This window comes from Odontesthes bonariensis, chromosome 24 (assembly GCF_027942865.1).
Source record: "Odontesthes bonariensis isolate fOdoBon6 chromosome 24, fOdoBon6.hap1, whole genome shotgun sequence".
NCBI lineage: Eukaryota > Metazoa > Chordata > Actinopteri > Atheriniformes > Atherinopsidae > Odontesthes > Odontesthes bonariensis.
The window spans coordinates 1,178,079-1,201,966 of NC_134529.1; the positions used below are offsets into that span (position 1 = coordinate 1,178,079).

At 47.1% G+C, this 23,888-nt stretch overlaps 1 protein-coding gene across 1 annotated transcript in view; it reads left to right on the forward strand.

Moving 5' to 3' along the window:
• Positions 1 to 851: 851 nt before the first annotated feature.
• mboat2b (membrane bound O-acyltransferase domain containing 2b) overlaps positions 852 to 23,888 on the forward strand; it is a 24,655-nt gene continuing 1,618 nt past the window's right edge. Inside the window, exons 1-13 of the mRNA XM_075459536.1 lie at positions 852 to 1,098; positions 9,100 to 9,245; positions 12,950 to 13,027; positions 16,991 to 17,086; positions 17,166 to 17,221; positions 17,296 to 17,350; positions 18,168 to 18,348; positions 19,402 to 19,594; positions 19,707 to 19,810; positions 20,532 to 20,596; positions 20,704 to 20,836; positions 21,857 to 22,008; positions 23,419 to 23,888. The exon at positions 23,419 to 23,888 is cut by the window's right edge and continues 1,618 nt beyond it. Of these exons, the coding sequence (XP_075315651.1) occupies positions 988 to 1,098; positions 9,100 to 9,245; positions 12,950 to 13,027; positions 16,991 to 17,086; positions 17,166 to 17,221; positions 17,296 to 17,350; positions 18,168 to 18,348; positions 19,402 to 19,594; positions 19,707 to 19,810; positions 20,532 to 20,596; positions 20,704 to 20,836; positions 21,857 to 22,008; positions 23,419 to 23,590 (1,542 nt within the window). The 5' untranslated portion in view covers positions 852 to 987 and the 3' untranslated portion in view covers positions 23,591 to 23,888. The remainder of the gene's footprint in view (positions 1,099 to 9,099; positions 9,246 to 12,949; positions 13,028 to 16,990; positions 17,087 to 17,165; positions 17,222 to 17,295; positions 17,351 to 18,167; positions 18,349 to 19,401; positions 19,595 to 19,706; positions 19,811 to 20,531; positions 20,597 to 20,703; positions 20,837 to 21,856; positions 22,009 to 23,418) is intronic.

Genomic DNA, 23,888 nt, shown 5'->3' on the forward strand with positions numbered 1-23,888 from the left:
TATATCATATCATATCATATCATCTTATATCATATCATATCATATTATATTATCATATCATCTTATATCATATCATATCATATCATCTTATATCATATCATATCATATTATATTATCATATCATCTTATATCATATCATATCATATCATCTTATATCATATCATATCCTATTATATTATATCATATTATATTATCATATCATCTTATATCATATCATATCCTATTATATTATACCATATCATATCATATCATATTATATTATCATATCATATTATATTATATTATCATATCATATCATATCATATCATATCATATCATATTATATTATCATATCATATCATATCATATCATATCATATCATATTATATTATCATATCATATTATATTATATCATATCATATCATATCATCTTATATCATATCATATATCATATCATATCATATTATATTATATCATCTTATATCATATCATATCATATCATATCATCTTATATCATATTATATTATATTATATCATATTATATTATGATATCATCTTATATCATATCATATCATATCATCTTATATCATATCATATCATCTTATATCATATCATATCATATCATTTTATATCATATCATATTATATCATCATATTATCATATCATCATATTATATTATCATATCATATCATATCATATAATATCATATTATATTATATCATATTATGTTATATTATATACATATATCCAACATCCAACCGTCAGAAACCAAAGGAGAGAGGGGGGGGTAACAGAGAGAGTGAAAGAATAAAAGAGGGAGGAGGGACTTAAAGATGGATGAGGGGGAGGAGAATAGGGGGAATCAGCGGGAGGAGGAGGAGACAGACAGGGTGAGGAGGAGGGAGAAAGGGAGGAAGAGGACGGCGCACAGACAGACAGACAGAGGACCAGACTCCCGGCGGATCACGGAGCCTCCGCCGCCGCCTTTCAGCTGCTGCAGCCGGATACATGAGCGGCACAGCCGGAGCCATGGCCGCCGAAAGCGCCCCATCCACGGCCTGCACCGGCTCCAGCCTCCTGCAGCCGGTCAGCGAGATCATCAACCTGCCGCTGGACCAGGTAAGACCTGCCGGGGGGCCGAGCCGGGGCACCGAGCCGGGGGGCCGAGCCGGGGCCGAGCCGGGGCACCGAGCCGGGGGGCCGAGCCTCGGAGCCCGGCAGCGGCCGCTCCGGAGCTCCGGGGCGGGGACACATAAACACGGCGGCGGTCTGTCCGACAGGACGGAGGCCTGTGTGAGGTCCAGCTGTGCGGGGAGAGGCTGTTTCTGTGCGTGCATGTGTTCTCCGTGCGCGGATTAGAGCTGTGAGAGCATCTGCGGCAGGTTTACAGAGCAAACATCCAGACATCAGGGTGGTCTGCTTCATCATCAGGAGGAAGAGGAGGAGGAGGGAGAGGAAGAGGAGGAGGGGAGGAAGAGGGAGAGGGAGGGGAAGAGGAGGAGGGAGAGGAAGAGGAGGAGGGAGAGGAAGAGGAGGAGAGGAAGAAGAGGAGGAGGAGGAGGAGGGGAGGAAGAGGAGGAGGAGGAAGAGGAGGAGAGGAAGAAGAGGAGGAGGAAGATAAGGAGGAGGAGGAGGAAGATAAGGAGGAGGAGGAAGAGGAGGAAGAGGGAGAGGAAGAGGAGGAGGGGAGGAAGAGGAAGAAGAGAAGGAGGAGGAGGAGGAGGGGAGGAAGAAGAGGAGAAGGAAGATAAGGAGGAGGAGGAGGAGGGGAGGAAGAGGAGGAGGAGGAAGATAAGGAGGAGGAGGAGGAGGGGAGGAAGAGGAGGAGGAGGAGGGGAGGAAGAGGAGGAAGATAAGGAGGATGAGGAGGAAGATAAGGAGGAGGAGGAGGAAGATAAGGAGGAGGAGGAGGAGGGGAGGAAGAGGAGGAGGAGGAAGATAAGGAGGAGGAGGAGGAGGGGAGGAAGAGGAGGAGGAGGAAGATAAGGAGGATGAGGAGGAAGATAAGGAGGAGGAGGAGGAGGAAGAAGAGGGAGAGGAAGAGGAGGAGGGGAGGAAGAGGAAGAAGAGAAGGAGGAGGAGGAGGAGGGGAGGAAGAAGAGGAGGAGGAGGAAGATAAGGAGGAGGAGGAGGAAGAGGAGGAGGAGAAGGAGGAAGAGGAAGAGAAGGAGGAGGGGAGGAAGAGGAGGAGGAGGAAGATAAGGAGGAGGAAGAGGAGGAAGATAAGGAGGAGGAGGAAGAGGAGGAGGAAGAGGAAGAGAAGGAGGAGGAAGAGAAGGAGGAGGAGGAGGAGAGGAAGAGGAGGAAGAGGAAGAGAAGGAGGAGGGGAGGAAGAGGAGGAGGAGGAAGATAAGGAGGAGGAGGAAGAGGAGGAAGAGGAAGAGGAGGAAGATAAGGAGGAGGAGGAAGAGGAGGAGGAGGAAGAGGAAGAGAAGGAGGAGGGGAGGAAGAGGAGGAAGAGGAAGAGAAGGAGGAGGAAGAGAAGGAGGAGGAGAGGAAGAGGAGGAAGAGAAGGAGGAGGAGAGGAAGAGGAGGAAGAGGAAGAGAAGGAGGAGGAAGAGGAGGAGGAGGAGGAAGAGGAGGAGGAGAGGCGTCCATCACCACCGCTGATCAGCTCTCTGATCACACTGATCAGACTGATCACACTGATCAGACTGATCAGACTGATCAATCCCTCAGTCAGGGGGGATGATGGGAAACAGAAACACTTTGATTTATACTGTGAGGCTGAACAGGGAGAGGACCTCCTGTGATGATGTCATGACCTCCAGATCAGCAGCAGGTTTCCTGAAGGAGTTTCTGCTTCTTTAAGGCCCCGGCCCCCCCTGTGAGGGTCCCGGCCCCCCCTGTGAGGGTCCCGGCCCCCCCTGTGAGGGTCCTGGTTCCCCCTGTGAGGGTCCCTGCAGCCCCTGTGAGGGTCCCGGCCCCCTGTGAGGGTCCTGGTTCCCCCTGTGAGGGTCCTGGTTCCCCCTGTGAGGGTCCCTGCAGCCCCTGTGAGGGTCCCTGCAGCCCCTGTGAGGGTCCCGGCCCCCTGTGAGGGTCCTGGTTCCCCCTGTGAGGGTCCCTGCAGCCCCTGTGAGGGTCCTGGTTCCCCCTGTGAGGGTCCCGGCCCCCCCTGTGAGGGTCCCTGCAGCCCCTGTGAGGGTCCTGGTTCCCCCTGTGAGGGTCCTGGTTCCCCCTGTGAGGGTCCCTGCAGCCCCTGTGAGGGTCCTGGGTCCCTGTGAGGGTCCCTGTGAGGGTCCCTGCAGCCCCTGTGAGGGTCTCTGCAGGCCCTGTGAGGGTCCCGGCCCCCTGTGAGGGTCCTGGTTCCCCCTGTGAGGGTCCCGGCCCCCTGTGAGGGTCCCTGCAGCCCCTGTGAGGGTCTCTGCAGGCCCTGTGAGGGTCCCGGCCCCCTGTGAGGGTCCTGGTTCCCCCTGTCAGGGTCCCGGCCCCCTGTGAGGGTCCTGGTTCCCCCTGTGAGGGTCCTGGTTCCCCCTGTGAGGGTCCCGGCCCCCTGTGAGGGTCCTGGTTCCCCCTGTGAGGGTCCTGGTTCCCCCTGTGAGGGTCCCGGCCCCCTGTGAGGGTCCTGGTTCCCCCTGTCAGGGTCCTGGTTCCCACTGTCAGGGTCCCTGCCCCCTGTGAGGGTCCCGGCCCCCTGTGAGGGTCCTGGTTCCCCCTGTCAGGGTCCTGGTTCCCACTGTCAGGGTCCCTGCCCCCTGTGAGGGTCCCGGCCCCCTGTGAGGGTCCCTGCAGCCCCTGTCAGGGTCCCTGCCCCCTGTGAGGGTCCTGGTTCCCCCTGTGAGGGTCCCTGCCCCCTGTGAGGGTCCTGGTTCCCCCTGTGAGGGTCCCGGCCCCCTGTGAGGGTCCCGGTTATTATTATTTCTAAAACTTTGAGTTTTAGCTTCAGACTTTAAAGGGACAGTTCAGTGAATCAGGCAGGAAATCAGATCCTCTGAGAGGCCTTCAGTTTTACCATTTAGATTATTATTAAAACTGAAAAAACAGGCCAAAAAGATAGTTGTGGGAGGGGAAGAAGGGCAACAAATTAATCTATGAGGAAACCCTCTGGTGTCCAAGAGAGAGAGGAACAGATAAAGATACTTTTCAGGGTTTGTAACACAGGACCAGTTTGTTCAAGTTCACTCACAAGTTGGTTTAAGACCAAGAACTAAAAGAACAAAACTCCACACACTCCTCTCTGAGACATGAAACACTTTAAAGGGACAGTTCACCTCTTTAAAGGGACAGTTCGCCTCTTAAAGGGACAGTTCTCCTCTTTAACATGAAGCTGTATGACATCCCATATCAGCAACATCATTTATGAACATGTCGCCCGCCGGACGGTCTCCGGCTCCGCCTCCTGCCGCCACGCCGCCGGTTGTCTGGCGGGCGGCCTCCAGGCGGACCGGCTTCGCGCCCCTCCCTCCCACCCTCAGACTCTTGGGTCGTCTGGGATCCGCCCCTTGAGGGGGGGGCTCTGTCACGCCATGGGACTCTTGTTTTTAGTTTTATGTTTAGGTAACGTTTCTGTGTTCAGTTCATGTCTTGGTTTTGAGTTTTAGGTTTAGCCGTTGTTGTTTTTCCCCTCACTTCCTTCACTCAGGTCATTAGTTTCATTCACCTGCACTCACTCCCTATTTAGTTTCCTGCCTCCCCTGTCAGTGTGTCGGTTCTTTGTTTGTCTCTTGCCCTTCATGCCACGCCACGACCTGTCCTGACCAAGCTAAGTATTTATTTATTCCATGGCATGAAAGTCTTGTTTGTTTTTCCCAGTTACGTTTTTGAATCCGGCTCAGCCGCGCTTTTAGTTTGAACTTTGTTGTTATTTTTTGCTTTAATAAACCAAGCTTTCTTTTTGAAGTCCGTGTCCTACCTTAAGCACCTTCCCAACCTGACATGTTAGAAGAGATGCTGACTGAGCCATTACTGTATGAACCGACTCGTATCATCAGCATAATGTCTGTTTGAATGTGGAGGTGACCAGCTGTTTGTTCTGTTTGTTGTTTCTTTCTATAAAAATAAAGTACAAAAAAAACAATATGCGTTCAACAGAGTAATACATTTGCATCACAAAATGGTTCTCCAGGAAAAAGTCAGACCTCACAATCTCTTGGCCCTATTTTTTTGCTTTATTTATTGCTGCTCGCTCTGCACAGCAGGCAGTGATACGCAGGGAGAGAAAATAGGGCCAAGAGATTGTGAGGTCTGACTTTTTCCTGGAGAACCATTTTGTGATGCAAATGTATTACTCTGTTGAACGCATATTGTTCTGAGAAGCAAAAGGCTTTATTTTTTAAACCCCAGCCAACTAGCCGGACTACCTTCATCAACACCAAAACGAGGCTGGAACTCTGCTCACAGGACGCAGCAGGGGGTAAGAAGATGTTCAGAAATGATGTTGCTGATATGGGATGTTACACAGCTTCATGTCAGAAGAGGCGAACTGTCCCTTTAAAGAGGCGAACTGTCCCTTTAAAGCGGCGAACTGTCCCTTTAAGAGGTGAACTGTCCCTTTAAGAGGCGAACTGTCCCTTTAAGAGGCGAACTGTCCCTTTAAGAGGTGAACTGTCCCTTTAAAGAGGCGAACTGTCCCTTTAAAGTGTTTCCTGTCTCAGAGAGGAGTGTGTGGAGTTTTGTTCTTTTAGTTCTTGGTCTTAAACCAACTTGAACAAACTGGTCCTGTGTAACAAACCCTGAAAAGTATCTTTATCTGTTCCTCTCTCTCTTGGACATCAGAGCGTGTCCTCATAGATTCATTTGTTGCCCTTCTTCCCCTCCCACAACTATCTTTTTGGCCTGTTTTTTCAGTTTTAATAATAATCTAAATGGTAAAACTGAAGGCCTCTCAGAGGATCTGATTTCCTGCCTGATTCACTGTGAAGTTCATAGAAACTCATTTTCTCTGTTTAACTTAAAACTTAAAAGGGACAAATTCTGCCGCCTTTTAACAATTTAGCACAATTTTCTGAGGTCTCCAGCTCTACATACAGATACAGATAGTTCCACAGTTGATCCCGGAGGGAAACAGGTTAGCATGTAGCTGGAAGCTAGCAGCAGATGCTAGCTTACAGATACAGATAGTTCCTCTGTTGATCCCAGAGGGAAACAGGTTAGCATGTAGCTGGAAGCTAGCAGCAGATGCTAGCTTACAGATACAGATAGTTCCTCTGTTGATCCCAGAGGGAAACAGGTTAGCATGTAGCTGGAAGCTAGCAGCAGATGCTAGCTTACAGATACAGATAGTTCCTCTGTTGATCCCAGAGGGAAACAGGTTAGCATGTAGCTGGAAGCTAGCAGCAGATGCTAGCTTACAGATACAGACAGTTCCTCTGTTGATCCCGGAGGGAAACAGGTTAGCATGTAGCTGGAAGCTAGCAGCAGATGCTAGCTTACAGATACAGACAGTTCCTCTGTTGATCCCAGAGGGAAACAGGTTAGCATGTAGCTGGAAGCTAGCAGCAGATGCTAGCTTACAGATACAGACAGTTCCTCTGTTGATCCCAGAGGGAAACAGGTTAGCATGTAGCTGGAAGCTAGCAGCAGATGCTAGCTTACAGATACAGACAGTTCCTCTGTTGATCCCAGAGGGAAACAGGTTAGCATGTAGCTGGAAGCTAGCAGCAGATGCTAGCTTACAGATACAGACAGTTCCTCTGTTGATCCCAGAGGGAAACAGGTTAGCATGTAGCTGGAAGCTAGCAGCAGATGCTAGCAAACAATGCTTTCTCATCCACAGTGATGGACCCAGCCGGAGATGCACACAGCGTAACTCGTAGTGATGCATGTGTCCCGTTAATTACTGCCTTTAAACACTTTGGATATATTAAATGAGGAACTTTCAAACAAAGGGGAGCTAAATAAATACCAGGGTTGTGTTTCTGGGGAGTTTTACACCTGCTGGTGACTTCAGACGCCCTGATATATGCTCCCAGGAACAGGAAGAAGGAGTTTTACACCTCAGACGCCCTGATATATGCTCCCAGGAACAGGAAGAAGGAGTTTTACACCTCAGACGCCCTGATATATGCTCCCAGGAACAGGAAGAAGGAGTTTTACACCTCAGACGCCCTGATATATGCTCCCAGGAACAGGAAGAAGGAGTTTTACACCTCAGACGCCCTGATATATGCTCCCAGGAACAGGAAGAAGGAGTTTTACACCTCAGACGCCCTGATATATGCTCCCAGGAACAGGAAGAAGGAGTTTTACACCTCAGACGCCCTGATATATGCTCCCAGGAACAGGAAGAAGGAGTTTTACACCTCAGACGCCCTGATATATGCTCCCAGGAACAGGAAGAAGGAGTTTTACACCTCAGACGCCCTGATATATGCTCCCAGGAACAGGAAGAAGGAGTTTTACACCTCAGACGCCCTGATATATGCTCCCAGGAACAGGAAGAAGAGAGTTTTACACCTCAGACGCCCTGATATATGCTCCCAGGAACAGGAAGAAGGAGTTTTACACCTCAGACGCCCTGATATATGCTCCCAGGAACAGGAAGAAGGAGTTTTACACCTCAGACGCCCTGATATACGCTCCCAGGAACAGGAAGAAGGAGTTTTACAGCTCAGACGCCCTGATATATGCTCCCAGGAACAGGAAGAAGGAGTTTTACACCTCAGACGCCCTGATATATGCTCCCAGGAACAGGAAGAAGGAGTTTTACACCTCAGACGCCCTGATTTACACTATATATATCTCCTTTGAATCTTTGTTGAATCTCCACAAACTGACGGAGCTGAAGCTTCCTGATGCTGTGACAGATTGTTATGATATGTGATATGAAAAGCAATAAAGTAATCATTACCTTCTTCCTGAGTGATGGGGATGAATGTGACTCTCAGAAGGTTTTAACAGCCCTTAATGTGATCAGTGTAACTGAGAGGATCAGAGTGGAAGTAGAAGCACTTTGGAAGCTGTGAGTAAATGTGTTCAGTCAGATGGAGCATCAGGATCCTCTGGGCTGTAACTCCTGATGCTCTGGGCTGTAACTCCTGATCCTCTGGGCTGTAACTCCCGATCCTCTGGGCTGTAACTCCCGATCCTCTGGGCTGTAACTCCCGATCCTCTGGGCTGTAACTCCCGATCCTCTGGGCTGTAACTCCCGATCCTCTGGGCTGTAACTCCCGATCCTCTGGGCTGTAACTCCCGATCCTCTGGGCTGTAACTCCCGATCCTCTGGGCTGTAACTCCCGATCCTCTGGGCTGTAACTCCCGATCCTCTGGGCTGTAACTCCCGACCCTCTGGGCTGTAACTCCCGATCCTCTGGGCTGTAACTCCTGATGCTCTGGGCTGTAACTCCCGATCCTCTGGGCTGTAACTCCTGATCCTCTGGGCTGTAACTCCTGATGCTCTGGGCTGTAACTCCTGATCCTCTGGGCTGTAACTCCCGACCCTCTGGGCTGTAACTCCTGATCCTCTGGGCTGTAACTCCTGATCCTCTGGGCTGTAACTCCCGATCCTCTGGGCTGTAACTCCCGATCCTCTGGGCTGTAACTCCCGATGCTCTGGGCTGTAACTCCTGATCCTCTGGGCTGTAACTCCTGATCCTCTGGGCTGTAACTCCCGACCCTCTGGGCTGTAACTCCCGACCCTCTGGGCTGTAACTCCCGATCCTCTGGGCTGTAACTCCCGATCCTCTGGGCTGTAACTCCCGATCCTCTGGGCTGTAACTCCCGATCCTCTGGGCTGTAACTCCCGACCCTCTGGGCTGTAACTCCTGATCCTCTGGGCTGTAACTCCTGATCCTCTGGCTGTAACTCCCGACCCTCTGGGCTGTAACTCCCGACCCTCTGGGCTGTAACTCCTGATCCTCTGGGCTGTAACTCCTGATCCTCTGGCTGTAACTCCCGATCCTCTGGGCTGTAACTCCCGATCCTCTGGGCTGTAACTCCCGATCCTCTGGGCTGTAACTCCCGATCCTCTGGGCTGTAACTCCTGATCCTCTGGGCTGTAACTCCCGATCCTCTGGGCTGTAACTCCCGACCCTCTGGGCTGTAACTCCTGATCCTCTGGCTGTAACTCCCGATCCTCTGGGCTGTAACTCCCGATCCTCTGGGCTGTAACTCCCGATCCTCTGGGCTGTAACTCCCGATCCTCTGGGCTGTAACTCCTGATCTTTCCTCGTCTCTCTGCAGGTGAACTTCGTGGTCTGTCAGCTCTGCGCGCTGATCTCGGCCTTCTGGTTCCGTCTCTTCCTCCATCCCAGTAAAACCAGTCCCTTCGTCCGGCACGTGGTGGCCACGGTGCTGGGACTCTACTTCGCCCTGTTCTGCTTCGGCTGGTAAGACTGAAGAACACTCAGATCTCTGACAAAATCAGGCTGTTTCATCCTAAACTTAGTTTGGCTCATCTGAAAATGTTTCCAGGGCTGTGTTCGAAACCACATACCACATACTGCATACTACATACTGCATACCACATACCGCATACTACATACCACATACCGCATACTACATACTACATACTGCATACTACATACTGCATACTACATACTACATACTACATACTGCATACTACATACTGCATACTGCATACTGCATACTGCATACTACATACTGCATACTACATACTGCATACTTCATACCGCATACTACATACTGCATACTACATACTGCATACTACATACTACATACTGCATACTGCATACTACATACTGCATACTGCATACTACATACTGCATACCACATACCGCATACTACATACTGCATACTACATACTGCATACTACATACTACATACTGCATACTGCATACTACATACTGCATACTACATACTGCATACTTCATACTACATACTGCATACCGCATACTGCATACTACATACTACATACTGCATACTACATACTGCATACTACATACTACATACTGCATACTACATACTGCATCCTGCATACTACATACTGCATACTACATACTGCATACTGCATACTGCATACTGCATCCTGCATACTGCATCCTGCATACTGCATCCTGCATACTACATACTGCATACTACATACGGCATACTACATACTACATACTGCATACTACATACTGCATACTACATACTACATACTACATACGGCATACTGCATACTACATACTGCATCCTGCATACTGCATACTTCATACTACATACAACATACTACATACTGCATACTTCATACTGCATCCTGCATACTGCATCCTGCATACTGCATCCTGCATACTACATACTGCATACTACATACGGCATACTACATACTACATACTGCATACTACATACTACATACTGCATACTGCATACTGCATACTGCATACTGCATACTGCATCCTGCATACTGCATCCTGCATCCTGCATACTGCATACTGCATACTGCATCCTGCATACTGCATCCTGCATACTACATACTGCATACTACATACGGCATACTACATACTACATACTGCATACTACATACTGCATACTACATACTGCATACTGCATACTGCATACTACATACTGCATCCTGCATACTACATACTGCATACTGCATCCTGCATACTGCATCCTGCATACTACATACTGCATACTACATACGGCATACTACATACTGCATACTACATACTACATACTGCATACTACATACGGCATACTACATACTACATACTACATACTACATACGGCATACTACATACGGCATACTACATACTACATACTGCATACTACATACGGCATACTACATACTGCATACTACATACTACATACGGCATACTACATACTACATACGGCATACTACATACTACATACTGCATACTACATACTGCATACTACATACTACATACGGCATACTACATACTGCATACTACATACTACATACTACTCGATCAGACATCGATGAGTATGTAGTATGCAGTATGTTGTATGTAGTAGGCGGTTTCGAACACAGCCATACTCATTGATCAGACAGTAGGCAGAGCGTTTACCCACAATGCATTTCGCTCCTGCCCGAGCCGAAATCAGCCGGCCTGTGTCAGGAAGATGTGAGGGTGAAGGGGAAGGTAGGACACGGATGCGGACTTCAAAGAAAAACAGGGTTTATTAAGCAAAAACAAAGTAACAAACTAAAGGCGAGGCTAAGCCGGATTCAGAAAACCTAAACTGTGAAAAAATAAAGACTAAACATGGCATGGATAAATAAATACTTAACTTTTGAAAAAACGACGTGAAACATGGAACATGGAAGTAACGGGAATCAACACAGGTAGGTCAGGTATGAGTGGCAAACAAAGATCCGGCGACAAGACAGAGGAGACAGGAGACTAAATAGAGGGCTGGGAGGGATTGGAGACAATGACAGACAGGTGAGGGGAATTAACTAATTAACAAGCATGGGACACTAAGACATGAGCTTACAATCAAAACGTGACCTAAAACATGATAACTAAAACATAAAACTTAAAGAGTGCAGGGAAACTGAGGAGTGGCAAAACTAAAAACTAAACATGGACTAAGAAACACAAAAACATAACCTAAAACTAAAAGCATGAGTCCATGGCGTGACAGCCTGAAGCTGATTCCCGGATGCATACTAGATTCTAAATAAATCAGACCGTGTGCAGAGCGTTTACCCACAATGCATTTGGCTCCTGCCCGAGCCGAAATCAGCCGGCCTGAAGCTGATTTCCCTTAAGCTCTAAACTCTGTAAACTTTAGCAACATTTGAAACATTTTCAGGTGAGAAAGTAGTCGTTTAGATCCCCAACGTGTTGAAAACCTGACAAAATACCGGCTGTTTACAGTTTTGTTCCCACGAATTCGGTGCTACTAAAGCTAGCCGCAGTTAGCAACGCACTTCCGGTTATTTTCACAAAATAAAATACCCGTTGCCTTTTATCATAGGGAAAGCCATTACCATACAATTGGTGCTTTTGTTTTGAAAACAGGAAGTGAACCTACCCTCGTTGTAGCTAGCTTGAAACTGCCGTTTTGACAGGAAATGACGATCGGCGACGTCACGTTACGTTGCATCTTGGGTAGTTTGAGTATGAGTAGTAACCTCATGATGCATACCCAACATTTAGGAGAATCTAGGATGCATCCGGGAACTTCTGCTTACTCAAACTCGCATACTAACTCAGAAAGTTAGTAGGAGTAGTAGAAGTATGCGGTTTCGAACACAGACCATGAATATCCCATAAGAGCTGCAGTTATGGACATGTTGAACCAACTTTTTTCCATCACAGTTTGCTTCCTGTCCAAGTCTCTCAGATCCTTAAGCTAGCCCTGCTGTGTTTACTTACTGCTTATTCATCCCTGCCTGCTGCCGCCTGCCGCCTGCCGCGCCTGTTACGGTGTTTGCTGCTCGGAAGCAGGGGACTGCTCGCTCTCCACTTCGGTCTGCTCGGTCTGCACAGCAGGCAGTGATACGAAAGGAGAGAAAATAGGGCCAAGAGATTGTGAGGTCTGACTTTTTCCTGGAGAACCATTTTGTGATGCAAATGTATTACTCTGTTGAACTACAGTCCTCGCTGCAGCTGGCCCCGGTTCGAGTCCCGCATCGGACGGCCCTGTGCTGCGTGTTGTTCCCCCTCTCTCTACCCCCTGCTTCCTGTCTCTCTGAACTTTACATTAAAGGCACAAAAGCCCAAAATAAAAAAAAATTGTAAAATTGTTTGTAATTTAAATAAATAAAACCTGCGTTAATGCGCGATAAAATATTTGTCGGCGATAAATAATTAACGAGTTAACTCGCCCAGCCCTAAAATAAACGTTTGCTTTTAGCTAAATGAAAATATTTAAATAAATAAAATAAAAAAAATTTGAATTAAAAAATATTTTTAAATAATAACCTGAATGGTCTGTGGACGTAATACTGGGCTTAATGTGCTGTAAAAGGGAAAAGTTTAAAAATGATTAAAGGTTTGCTTTGAGCCCAGATTTCCCCCGCAGTGCTAACATAAATATAACGTTTAAGGTTATATTTTATATATATATTATATTTAAGCTTATATAATAAGGTTGGATTCTCTTCTGCTTCCTCCTGCAGGTATGCGCTTCACTTCTTGGTTCAGAGTGGACTCACCTACGGCATCATGATCCTGACCGGAGTCGAGCACATGCACAAGTGAGCTCCATTCCCATTTTTACAGATCAGAGTTTGAAGGTTTGACGTCTGAAGGATCCGTGAAAGCTGAACCTCCATCAGGCAGGAAATGATTTTAAAGCCTTTCATCATCCTCAGTTCAGCTGGATGGATTCAAACTTACAACCTGAAATCAGGAAAAGTTGGGACGGTTTGGAGAATAAAAGGAACAAAGCAGTTAATCTTACATTAACTCTGACTTTGATCTCACTGCAGACAGCCAGAACTCTGGTTCTGAGTTCAGTGGAATCTAAACAGGAAATAATTCAGATTTTTGTCATCATAACCATCCAGAACTAAAAAAGCTTTTAGTTTTGGAAAGATGTGCTCCTCATGATGTGAGGGCCCCAGATATGTTGGAGGTGGTGTTGGAGGTGATGTTGTTAGTGATGTTGGAGGTGGTGTTGGAGGTGGTGTTGGTGATGTTGTTGGTGTTGTTGGAGGTGGTGTTGGAGGTGATGTTGGTGGTGATGTTGGAGGTGATGTTGGAGGTGGTGTTGGTGATGTTGTTGGTGTTGTTGGAGGTGGTGTTGGAGGTGATGTTGGTGGTGATGTTGGAGGTGGTGTTGGAGGTGATGTTGGTGGTGATGTTGGAGGTGATGTTGGAGGTGATGTTGGTGATGTTGGAGGTGGTGTTGGAGGTGGTGTTGGAGGTGATGTTGGAGGGGATGTTGGAGGTGATGTTGAGGTGGTGTTGGAGGTGATGTTGGAGGGGATGTTGGAGGTGATGTTGGAGGGGATGTTGGAGGTGGTGTTGGAGGTGATGTAGGTGATGTTGGAGGTGATGTTGGAGGTGATGTTGGAGGTGATGTTGGAGGTGATGTTGGAGGTGATGTTGGTGTTGTTGGAGGTGATGTTGGAGGTGGTGTTGGAGGTGATGTTGGAGGTGATGTTGGAGGTGATGTTGGAGGTGATGTAGGTGATGTTGGAGGTGATGTTGGAGGTGATGTTGGAGGTGATGTTGGAGGTGATGTTGGAGGTGATGTTGGTGTTGTTGGAGGTGATGTTGGAGGTGGTGTTGGAGGTGATGTTGGAGGTGATGTTGGTGTTGTTGGAGGTGATGTTGGAGGTGATGTTGGTGTTGTTGGAGGTGATGTTGGTGGTGATGTTGGAGGTGATGTTGGAGGTGATGTTGGTGATGTTGTTGGTGTTGTTGGAGGTGGTGTTGGAGGTGATGTTGGTGGTGATGTTGGAGGTGATGTTGAGGTGGTGTTGGAGGTGATGTTGGAGGGGATGTTGGAGGTGATGTTGGAAGAGATGTTGGAGGTGATGTTGGAGGTGGTGTTAGAGGTGATGTTGGAGGTGATGTTGGAGGTGATGTTGGAGGTGATGTAGGTGATGTTGGAGGTGATGTTGGAGGTGATGTTGGAGGTGATGTTGGAGGTGATGTTGGTGTTGTTGGAGGTGATGTTGGAGGTGGTGTTGGAGGTGATGTTGGAGGTGATGTTGGTGTTGTTGGAGGTGATGTTGGAGGTGATGTTGGTGGTGATGTTGGAGGTGATGTTGGAGGTGATGTTGGAGGTGATGTTGGAGGTGATGTTGGTGGTGATGTTGGAGGTGATGTTGGAGGTGATGTTGGTGTTGTTGGAGGTGATGTTGGAGGTGATGTTGGAGGTGATGTTGGTGGTGATGTTGGTGTTGTTGGAGTTGATGTTGGAGGTGATGTTGGAGGTGATGTTGGTGTTGTTGGAGGTGATGTTGGAGGTGATGTTGGAGGTGATGTTGGAGGTGATGTTGGTGGTGATGTTGGAGGTGATGTTGGAGGTGATGTTGGTGTTGTTGGAGGTGATGTTGGAGGTGATGTTGGAGGTGATGTTGGAGGTGATGTTGGAGGTGATGTTGGTGTTGTTGGAGGTGATGTTGGAGGTGATGTTGGAGGTGATGTTGGAAGTGATGTTGGAGGTGATGTTGGAGGTGGTGTTGGAGGTGATGTTGGAGGTGATGTTGGAGGTGCTGTTGGAGGTGATGTTGGAGGTGATGTTGGTGTTGTTGGAGGTGGTGTTGGAGGTGATGTTGGAGGTGATGTTGGAGGTGATGTTGGTGATGTTGGAGGTGATGTTGGTGATGTTGGAGGTGATGTTGGAGGTGATGTTGGAGGTGATGTTGGTGTTGTTGGAGGTGATGTTGGAGGTGATGTTGGAGGTGATGTTGGAGGTGGTGTTGGAGGTGATGTTGGAGGTGATGTTGGTGATGTTGGAGGTGATGCTGGAGGTGATGTTGGAGGTGATGTTGGAGGTGATGTTGGAGGTGATGTTGGAGGTGATGTTGGAGGTGATGTTGGTGATGTTGGTGATGTTGGAGGTGGTGTTGGAGGTGATGTTGGAGGTGATGTTGGAGGTGATGTTGGCGGTGATGTTGGAGGTGATGTTGGAGGTGATGTTGGTGGTGTTGGAGGTGGTGTCGGAGGTGATGTTGGAGGTGATGTTGGAGGTGATGTTGGAGGTAATGTTGGTGGTGTTGGAGGTGATGTTGGAGGTGTTGTTGGAGGTGATGTTGGAAGTGATGTTGGAAGTGATGTTGGAGGTGATGTTGGAGGTGATGTTGGAGGTGATGTTGGAAGTGATGTTGGAGGTGATGTTGGTGGTGTTGGAGGTGATGTTGGAGGTGATGTTGGAAGTGATGTTGGAGGTGATGTTGGAGGTGATGTTGGAAGTGATGTTGGAGGTGATGTTGGTGGTGTTGGAAGTGATGTTGGAGGTGATGTTGGTGGTGTTGGAGGTGATGTTGGAGGTGATGTTGGAAGTGATGTTGGAGGTGATGTTGGAGGTGATGTTGGAAGTGATGTTGGAGGTGATGTTGGAAGTGATGTTGGAGGTGATGTTGGAGGTGATGTTGGAGGTGATGTTGGAAGTGATGTTGGAGGTGATGTTGGTGGTGTTGGAGGTGATGTTGGAGGTGATGTTGGTGATGTTGGAGGTGGTGTTGGAGGTGATGTTGGAAGTGATGTTGGAGGTGATGTTGGTGGTGTTGGAGGTGATGTTGGAGGTGATGTTGGTGATGTTGGAGGTGATGTTGGAGGTGGTGTTGGTGATGTTGGAGGTGATGTTGGAGGTGATGTTGGAGGTGATGTTGGAGGGGATGTTGGAAGTGATGTTGGAGGTGATGTTGGAGGTGATGTTGGAGGTGATGTTGGAAGTGATGTTGGAGGTGATGTTGGTGGTGTTGGAGGTGATGTTGGAGGTGATGTTGGTGATGTTGGAGGTGATGTTGGAGGTGGTGTTGGTGATGTTGGAGGTAATGTTGGAGGTAATGTTGGTGGTGATGTTGGAGGTGATGTTGGAGGTGATGTTGGAGGGGATGTTGGAGGTGATGTTGGAGGTGGTGTTGGAGGTGATGTTGGAGGTGATGTTGGTGATGTTGGAGGTGATGTTGGTGATGTTGGAGGTGATGTTGGAGGTGATGTTGGAGGTGGTGTTGGAGGTGGTGTTGGAGGTGATGTTGGAGGGGATGTTGGTGATGTTGGAGGTGATGTTGGAGGTGGTGTTGGAGGTGATGTTGGAGGTGATGTTGGAGGGGATGTTGGAGGGGATGTTGGAGGTGATGTTGGAGGTGATGTTGGAGGTGGTGTTGGAGGTGATGTTGGAGGTGATGTTGGAGGGGATGTTGGAGGGGATGTTGGAGGTGATGTTGGAGGGGATGTTGGAGGTGATGTTGGAGGTGATGTTGGAGGTGATGTTGGAGGTGATGTTGGAGGTGATGTTGGAGGTGGTGTTGGAGGTGGTGTTGGAGGTGATGTTGGAGGGGATGTTGGTGATGTTGGAGGTGATGTTGGAGGTGGTGTTGGAGGTGATGTTGGAGGTGATGTTGGAGGGGATGTTGGAGGGGATGTTGGAGGTGATGTTGGAGGGGATGTTGGAGGTGATGTTGGAGGTGATGTTGGAGGTGATGTTGGAGGTGGTGTTGGAGGTGATGTTGGAGGTGATGTTGGTTCTGTGTTCTCTGCAGGTACAGCCTGGTGGTGGCTCTCAGCTACCTGAGTCTGTGTCAGATCACCCGAGTCTACGTCTTCGACTACGGCATGTACTCTGCTGACTTCACAGGGTAACGCAGCGCAGCCACACCTGATTTCTGTTGCATGCATTCACACGTGCTTTAAAGAATCTCATTCTTCCCACTTCAGCCCCATGATGGTCATAACTCAGAAAATCACCAGCCTGGCGTTTGAGATCCACGACGGTAAGCTGGCGGCTGCAGAGTTTGGAGGTTTGATAATCAGTACCGCGGTTAACGATCGGCCTGTTTTCCGACAGGAATGGCTCGGAAAGAGGAGCATCTGACTGCAGGACAGAAGATTCTGGCCATCAGGTTGGTGTCGCTGCGTTTAGAGCTGCAGATTGTTGTCACTCAGTGGGGTCACATGGCTCTGAAAGGATCGGATTATTGGCTAAATTAAAATCAAACTGAGCTGAGCGAGGGTAATTCTCCTTGGATATATGGCGGTGAATGAATGGGATCAGAGGCACAAAGCGTGTCATACCCCGGTATGATAGGTGGCGCTGTACCCATTCCAGCTGTTGCTAATAGAGCCACTTCCTCTTGACCTCTTCACCACCAACAACAACAACAAACTCAGGCATTGGAGACAGATGGAGAACGCAGAGCCAGATGAAGCTACGTCCCTCTACATTTGCTCTGTGATGAGCTGCTTGTTGCACAAACTCGACGCCCAACGGAGCATTCTCCATCGCGTTGTTTGTTTCTTTCTGACGGCGACAACAACAGGAATATCGTCTCCTTTGACTTCCGGGTCACGACCCCGGGAAAACATCTGGAGCATGCGCAGAACGCAAAGTCTGATTCACCACGTGCTTCAGCGTCTACAAGCAGGTTTAGAGTGACTTTAACCCAGTTATCTCGGGGTCTGAATCCTATCCGATCCAGTTCTTAGTCAGATTAAGGTGTCTACATGCACTTAATAACTCAGTCTGATTGTAATTTAGCCAATAATCCGATCTGATCCAATTCTTAGTCAGATTAAGGTGTCTACATCCACTTAATAACTCAATCTGATTGTGATTTAGCCAATAATCCGATCCTTTCAGTGCCATGTGACCCCGTGCACTGAGTTCTGCATCACATTCCTGATCACATCTGGAGGAACAGCATCTGTGTGTTTGTGTAGGCGGATGCCCAGCCTGCTGGAGTACTTTAGCTATAACTGTAACTTCATGGGGATCCTGGCCGGACCCACCAGCTCTTTCAACGACTACATCGCCTTCATCGAGGGAGACCCGCGACGCCACAGAATCCAGGAGGCCGACAGGAAGTCCAGCAGTAAGAGTCAGAGCGAGCCCTCGCCAAACGTAGGTCACATGATTGAACTCTTTATTGGGATTACAGCACCTGCATTAGGCTGGTTTACATGGGGCTCATGAAATATTCTTAAACTAGCCACCAGGGGGCGATCCAGATGTTTGGACTTCTTTTGTAGGAGCTGACGTGTCGTCCATCGTCTTATTTATTCAGTACAGACAAACACAAGTATCATCCAACTAAGAACTGAGGGTTTACCTTACAGGTTCTCCTTATTGAGATTTTATTTTATTTTTTTAAACATTCTGTTTATTGGATTTTTCCGTATTCAAGACAAGTATTTGAATATATATATATTTTTTCAACCCAAGCCCCCCTCCAACTCCCACTCCCTCCCCCCATTTCCCATTCATGGTATATATGTCTACAGAAATGTACTTAAATACAAATTATAATACAATAGGATCATAACATGGAATAGGCACAAAAAAAGACAATAAATAAATATATATATATATATATATATATATATATATATATATATATATATATATATATATATTAAAACAAATGAAGAGAAGTATATAGTGAAAATACATAGATAAATATATAAAAGAAAAGCCAACTAAAATGTAAATAGTTTCTCCAGTCAGCAGCTATATCTAGTTTTGGTGTTCAGATGCTCAATCAGATTATTCCCTCAAATTTATCTGGTCTTTGTTTTAGATTGTACATTATTTTCTCGTTAGGGATACAACGGGTCAGTTCACTAAGCCAGAGAGAGAGAGGGGTGGGGTTGGAGCTATGCAACCTTATTGAGATTTAACATTATGGGGACTGTAAAGGTCCTCACATCGTTAGTAAAACAAACACACTCAATGCTGCTCTTCCTTGGCTCTGTCCTTTAATTTATTTGGTTTTGTCCAAATGTGTCAACATGTACGACAGATGAGCTATCCCACGACTGACCACTAGGTGGTTCTGACGTATGATAAACACGACTGCTTGATAAAAAGAAAGTGAGAAAATGAAATTATGGACACAAAGCTCCCCAGAAGAGAAGCCAGGAGAAACTAAGCTGAAATAAACGTGTGTTTCCTCAGATGGAGGTTGTTCGTAAAGTGGCCACCTCCTTCTTCTGCCTCCTGGTCTTCCTGTCGGTGTGCAAGGTTTTTCCCGTGGAACGAAACATCGACGACGACTTCATCGCCAACACCCCGTTCTACGCTCAGGTGGTCTACCTGTATCTGTCCATGCTGACCACCAGACCCAAGTACTACTTTGTGTGGACGCTCGGTGGGTGGAGCTTCTTCTGCACCTTTTCTTTTCTTTTGTCCGACAGCACTTGTTGGTGGTTTCTAAACAGTTTCTTGTAAAGTCTGACCTCAGCCTCTCGTTTGACCAACAGCCGATGCCATCAACAACGCCGCGGGCTTCGGTTTCAATGGCTACAACTGTGACGGCTCCCCTCGCTGGGACCTCATCTCCAACCTGAGGATCCTCAACATTGAGGTCAGTTTCGTAAGGAATTTAACCCTCCTGTTGTCCTGCGGGTCCAAAGTGAGCCACCACCATGTTTAGCTGCAGAAAAAACACCTTAAACTATCTTTTATGACTTTTCCTAAAGGGACCCCATCATTAGAAAAAGTCAGACTTTATTTCTGTTCATGTCTCCATGTGGGCTGTACACCACTAGGGTACAAAGATTGTCTTTTGGGTCATTTCTGACCCGTGAATTATAAAAACATTTAAACAGCAGAAAAAAGTTCACTGTTTTTTCCCTTTCAATATAATTAATTCAGAAGTAATTACTTCACATTTCTATAATAGCAATAATAAACCTTTATTATGTAAAAGAAAACTGAGAAAACAAGAAAACTGTTGGTCCCACTGACAGTAAAAAAAAAAACAAGTGTAATCCTGAAAACTGGTGATTGTCTTTTTGTATTGTGTAACAAAAAATACATGATAAAAAATCTATTGAGTTGAGTTGAATAGATAAATAACAGGTGGTTTCATCATACTAAATAGATTTTGGATTTAAAATTCAATTAAGTTGCTTTATTTTGGGGCTTTGGTAGGGCGGCTCATTTCTGACCCGTAGGACAAAGGGAGTAAACACAATGTTAAGACCGTATAAAGGGTTAATTACCCAGAAGGGTTAAATGCATTTATGAGTCAATGTGACAGCATCTGATCTGCAGTCAGTCTGACCGGTCTCTGATTTTACCAGTTTGCCACCAGCTTCAAAGTTTTCCTGGACAACTGGAACATCCAGACAGCACACTGGCTCAAAAGGTCAGTCCAACCATTTATCACCATTTAAGCCAACTGAATGAACATTTTCCACGTAAACCTGCTGTAGAAAGTGTGAAACGTGTTTCTGCGTGACCTCTGACCTACAGGGTGTGTTATGAGCGGTGTCCCTACCACCCAACAGCAGCCACCTTCATCCTGTCCGCCATGTGGCACGGAGCCTACCCAGGATACTACCTCACCTTCCTCACCGGGATCGTCATCACGCTGGCTGCCAGAGCGGTGAGCGGGTCCACCAAACTGTTAGCTCAGTTTAGGGTAGCTGTGTAGCTGGGGGGGGGGAGGGTACACAAACTAATTATCCATATGATAATGAGCCCTGACAATCGAATTGAGATTGATTATCTTGTTACGATGGCACCTGTGCAGCGAATGGGATGAATAAGCAGTAAGTAAACACAGTTCTAGCTGGGCTAGCTTAAGGATTTGAGAGACTTAGACAGGAAGCAAACTGTGATGGCATAAGGTTGGTTCAACATGTCCGAAACTTTAACAACAATAAGCTCTTGTGGGATATTCATGGTCTGTGTTCAAAACCGCTTACTTCTCATTCTAACTTTCTGAGTTAGTATGGGAGTTTGAGTAAGCAGAAGTTCCCGGATGCATACTAGATTCTCTAAATGTTGGGTATGCATCATGAGGTTACTACTCATACTCAAACTACCCAAGATGCAACGTAACGTGACGTCGCCGATCGTCATTTCCTGTCAAAACGGCAGTTTCAAGCTAGCTACAACGAGGGTAGGTTCACTTCCTGTTTTCAAAACAAAAGCACCAATTGTATGGTAATGGCTTTCCCTATGATAAAAGGCAACGGGTATTTTATTTTGTGAAAATAACAGGAAGTGCGTTAGCTCACTGCGGCTAGCTTTAGTAGCGCCGAATTCGTGGGAACAAAATTGTAAATAGCCGGTATTTTGTCAGGTTTTCAACACGTTGGGGATCTAAACGACTACTTTCTCGCCTGAAAATGTTTCAAATGTTGCTAAAGTTTACAGAGTTTAGAGCTTAAGGGAAATCAGCTTCAGGCCGGCTGATTTCAGCTCGGGCAGGAGCGAAATGCATTGTGGGTAAACGCTCTGCACACGGTCTGATTTATTTAGAATCTAGTATGCATCCGGGAACTTAAAAAAGTTAAAGTTAGTAGGAGTAGTGGGAGTAGTAGGAGAAGTATGCGGTTTAGAACACAGCCTAAGTGTGCTGTAACTGTAGAAAGTAATGCTACATGCTTTGTTCGCATAGGTCAGACACAACGTTCGGCCATACTTCCTGCACTCTGCGACACACAAGCTGGTCTATGATGTCATCACGTGGGCAGCCACTCAGATCGCCATCTGCTACACGGTGGTGCCTTTCGTCCTGCTGTCTGTGGGTCCATCATTAAAGTTTTACAGGTCAGTATATCAGCCAGGTTTACCTCATTTGGGTTAATGCCGTGTCAGTAACATCCATTTGGGTTACGTCCAGGTTCAGTGTTTTAGCAGCTGAAAAAACATGTTTTATTTTGTTTTCAAGTTATATTTATTTATTAACAGGACAGTGCATATTAATAACAGCACATGTGTAACATGGCAGAGTTAGCCAAAGGCTAGTTTTCATCTGTAGTCCTGGTGGCCTGACAGCTGAGTCGCTGCCTATCTTTCGCCGCAGGCTGAAAACCCATCTCTTCAGGAAACACTACCCTGATCCGCCCTCCTAGGACATCCCTTGCTCCGTCCTAGTTCCTTACGCACTTATTGTTTCCTAAATTGTCTTTGTTTTCGAAATTGTCTTCCCATCTGTCTAGGTACCTGACTTATCGCACTTACTCTAGCACTAGTTTTGCTCTTAGCTGTTTGGTTTTGGAAGGAAATGCACTTCTGATTTCTTGTGACCTGAAGTTCTTTTGCCTACCGATGTGGAACACACTGATTGTAAGTCGCTTTGGATAAAAGCGCCTGCAGAATCACCGTAATGTAATGTAATGTAATGTGGCCAGTTGTACTATGGCACCCAAAAAAACACGGAATGTTAAACAATAAAATCATCAACAATTAAGAAAGACATATTAAAACAGTGTTAGTTCATAATAGAGAGAGCAACAATGATGGTAGGAAACAGTAAGATACAAGTAGATGTCCATACATGTCCTCGGCTAACACTGCAGGTAACTAACTAACACTGCCTATCATGTTAGCACCATTTGCCTGATTGTAAAAGCTGCTGTTAGTAACGGTTAAGGTTAAATGAATGCCTTCTCAGGCATTACATTTAGATGAAATCATGAGAGACAGAGCCTGACTGGCTCAGAGCCAGAGGCTGGTGGTACTACCCCCAGTTCACCTCTACCTCCAGCTTCTCCTTTCACCAGAGCAGGAAGAGTTCAATTACCCAGGCCAGGATAGACCAATGTGGACCTCACCGTTGTTGGGTTTGTGAGGTCATGACTCGTGTTACTTCTAAACTAAACAAAGTTGATGCTGATCGACCGGTTTGTTGTCCTTTTTCTCCAAATGAGAATCGATAAGGGAACCGACAAAGAACCGAATCGTTAAGCAGAATCGAAAATGGAATTGGAATCGTAAAAATCTTATCAATTCCCATCCCTATTCGCCACGCAATGTTGCGTGGTGACGTCATTCGCGCCCACTGGAATCGATAAGGGAATCGTTTGCAAAATGGCCAAACGATTCCAAGGAACTGAAACACTGGGAACCGGTTCTCAAAAAGAACCGGTTCTCGATTCCCATCCCTAGTCATAGTTAATGTTTGTGAGAATCACTGATGGCTGAACCTGAACTCTGGGACTGTTCCACCCCCTGCAGGTCCTGGTGCTGCTGCCTCCACGTCGGCTGTGTTCTCCTGGCCGTGGCGTTGCCGGTCAAACCGAGACATCTACGCCTCAAAGACCGGCAGAAGGGCCGCCGGCCGGATCCGGTTCAGACGCCCCCCCAGGCGGCGGACAGCACGTACAGCCAGAAGGAAAAAACCACATGAAACGGAGGACAAAGAGTATTCGTGCACAACATCATCCCATGGACTCGTGTGACAGGATGAGGAACCAAACGGGCCCGGGGACTTGCTGCCGGGCCGGGTTCACAAACAAAACGGCCAAAACTGTATTATTTGGACTGAGCGGGAGATCCCTGGGTTGTGTTGTCTTTATACGGGAGCCCAACTGCCAGAACTGCCGAAGCTGCAGCGTTGGACAATATAAATACATAATGTTAGTTTATACGGAGCAGCTGTGTGCGGTCGGTACAGACTGCCCAAACTGCCATGGTGTTCAACTACT